The sequence below is a fragment of the Eimeria mitis genome, genomic scaffold, assembly GCF_000499745.2.
Source record: "Eimeria mitis Houghton genomic scaffold, Emh_scaff392, whole genome shotgun sequence".
Lineage (NCBI taxonomy): Eukaryota > Apicomplexa > Conoidasida > Eucoccidiorida > Eimeriidae > Eimeria > Eimeria mitis.
In genome coordinates, this window is record NW_013572256.1 from 10350 (window position 1) to 13246 (window position 2897).

At 40.5% G+C, this 2897-nt stretch overlaps 2 protein-coding genes across 2 annotated transcripts in view; one reads left to right on the plus strand and one right to left on the minus strand.

Annotated features, from left to right (window-relative positions):
* EMH_0010650 (uncharacterized protein) overlaps positions 1-1356 on the plus strand; it is a gene marked incomplete at both ends in the record, with an annotated part of 1459 nt that extends 103 nt beyond the window's left edge. The window contains 2 exons of the mRNA XM_013499020.1: positions 1-87; positions 1001-1356. Of these exons, the coding sequence (XP_013354474.1) occupies positions 1-87; positions 1001-1356 (443 nt within the window). The remainder of the gene's footprint in view (positions 88-1000) is intronic.
* Positions 1357-2349: 993 nt separating this feature from the next.
* Positions 2350-2897, minus strand: part of EMH_0010660 (uncharacterized protein) — a gene marked incomplete at both ends in the record, with an annotated part of 2357 nt that continues 1809 nt past the window's right edge. Inside the window, one exon of the mRNA XM_013499021.1 lies at positions 2350-2822. Within this exon, the coding sequence (XP_013354475.1) occupies positions 2350-2822 (473 nt within the window). The remainder of the gene's footprint in view (positions 2823-2897) is intronic.

The following is a 2897-nucleotide window of genomic DNA, read 5'->3' on the forward strand; positions in this document are numbered from 1 at the left end:
GTGTTGTTGCTGCAGCTGTTGTTTCTGTTGCTGCTGCTGCTGCTGCTGCTGATGCTGATGCTGCAGGAGAGGAGGGATCAGAGGAAGGTATGTCGCTCGTTGGCTCCGTCATCTTTGCTGTGTCAGCATCTCCAAACCCTAAACCCTAAACCCTAAACCCTAAACCCTAAACCCTAGACATTTGTAGTTTCACTTTGCTGATGACCAAATGAACATAAAAATACTCTAAATAATTTTTTATATCTTTTTGAGTCTTGCATGCATGCAGCAGCAGTTTTAGATAACTTCGCTGCTGCTGCTGCTGCTGCTGCTGCTGCTGCTGCTGCATCCGTGGGGCCCCTTGGGGGGCCCCCCAAGGGGGCCCCCAAGGGCTCCCCTTCATCTGTGTTTAGGGTTTAGGGGCTACATAGAGCAAATTAAAAATAATATATTTAAAAATAAATAAAACTATATAAAGAAAAAGAAGACAAAATAAATAAATAAAAGAATTGGCGTTCGTTTATATAATAAAAATAAAAAGAAAATGTTGCATCTTTATAAATAAATTAAATTAAATTAAATTAAATTAAATTAAATTAAATTAAATTAAATTAAATTAAAAATAAAATAAATAAATTAAATTTAATTTATTTAAAAAAAAAAAATAAAAAAATTTTTGTGGACGGACCGGGGATCGATCCCGGGACCTCCTGAATGCAAATCAGACGTGATACCACTACACCATCCGCCCGATATCTTTTTGTTTTTTCTTTTTTATTTTTTTTATTTTTTTTATTTTTTTTATATTTTTTATTTTAGTATTATATACTGAATGCAGAAAAAGAAAAAAGAAAAGATGACAAAGAAAGTCCTGATGGTCTAGGGTTTAGGGTTTAGGGTTTAGTGTTTGAGAGTTAGGGTTTAGGGTTTAGGGGCTAGGGTTTAGGGTTTAGAGGCTAGGGTTTAGGGTTTAGAGGGTTTTACTTGAGGGGCGAACAGAGGTATTTGCTGCTGTGCTTAGAGAAGGAGACAGAGAAAAAGGAGACAGAGAAAAAGGATACACAGAAAAAGGAGACAGAAAGGGGACAGAGAGGAGACAGAAAGGAGACAGAAAGGAGACAGAAAGGAGACATAAAGGAGACAGAGAGGAGACAGAAAGGAGACAGAGAAGAGATAGAAAGGAGACAGAAAGGAGACAGAAAGGAGACAGAGAGGAAGGAGACAGAGAAGAGACAGAAAAGAGACAGAAAAGAGACAGAAAAGAGACAGAAAAGAGACAGAAAGGTGACGGAGAAGAGACAGAAAGGAAACGGAGAGAGACAGAAAGGAAACAGAGAAGAGGGAGACAGAGAAGAAAGAGACAGAAAGAAGATATAAAAGAGAGAGAGAGAAGGGGACAGAAAGGAGACAAAAAGGAGACAGATAAAAAAGAGAGAGAAATGATAAAGAAAGGAGACAGAGAGAAGAAAGAGATAGAAAAGGAGGAGACACAAAGAAAGCAAAAAGGAGACAGAGAATAAGGAGACAGAAAGAGACAGAGAATAAGGAGACAGAGAAGAAGGAGACAGAGAATAAAGAGACAGAAAAAAGGGAGACAGAAAGGAGACAAAAAGGAGACAGAGAATAAGGAGACAGAGAAGAAAGAGACAGAAAAGAAGAAGGACACAGAAAGGAGACAAAAGAAAGGAGACAGAGAATAAAGAGACAGAAAAGAAGAAGGAGATAAGGAAGGAGACAAAAGAAAAAAAAAGACAGAGAGGAGACAGAGAATAAGGAGATAGAGAAGAAGGAGACAGAAAGGAGACAGAAAGGAGAAAGAGAAGAAGGAGACAGAAAAGAAAGAGACAGAAAAGAAAGAGACAGAAAGGAGACAGAGAATAAGGAGACAGTGAATGAGGAGACAGAGAATAGGAAGGATATGAGAAAGGAGACAAAAGAAAGAAAGGAGACAGAGAAGAAGGAGACAGAGAAGAAGGAGACAGAGAAGAAGGAGACAAAAAGGAGACAGAGAAGAAGGAGACAGAAAGGAGACAGAGACAGAACAGAAGAAGGAGACAGAAAGGAGACAAAAGAAAGGAGATAAGGAAAGAGCCAAAAGGAGAGAAAAAGGAGACAAAAGGAGACAAAAAGGAGACAGAAAGGAGACAGAAGGAGACAAAATAAAATAAAATAAAACAGAGAAGAAAGAGAGAGATAGACAATAAAACAATATAAACGAAACACAGAATAAATAAATAAAAATAAATAAATAAATAAATAAATAAATAAATAAATAAATAAATAAAAACTAAATTAAATTAAAAAAAACTAAAATGTTTGTTTTATTTTTTTTTGTTTTTTGGCGGCGCTGCAGCAGTTTAGTAAAATATATTAAAGCGCGAAAGCAGCTGCTGCTGCTGCTCCCAGTGCTGCTGCTGCTGCTGCTGCTGCTGCTCCTTCTACTGCTGCTGCTGCTGCTGCTGCAGCTGCTGAAGTTTCTGCTGCTGCAGCTGCTGCTGCTGTACCTGCTGTACCTGCTGCATCTGCTACGGCTGCTGCATCTGCTGCTGCTGCTGCATCTGCTGCTGCTGCTGCATCTGCTGCTGCTGCTGCATCTGCTGCTGCTGCTGCATCTTCTGCTGCTGCTGCATCTTCTGCTGCTGCTGCAGCATCTGCTGCTGCTGCTGCATCTTCTGCTGCTGCTGCAGCATCTGCTGCTGCTGCAGCATCTTCTGCTGCTGCTGCTGCATCTTCTGCTGCTGCTGCATCTGCTGCTGCTGCTGCATCTTCTGCTGCTGCTGCATCTGCTACTACTGCTGCATATTCTGCTGCTGCTGCAGCATCTGCTGCTGCTGCTGCTGCTGCTGCAGCAGCAGCAGTTTATGCTTTGCTGAGGAGACACATGAGGGTAGTGAAGAGCAGCAAGACGAACATACAAA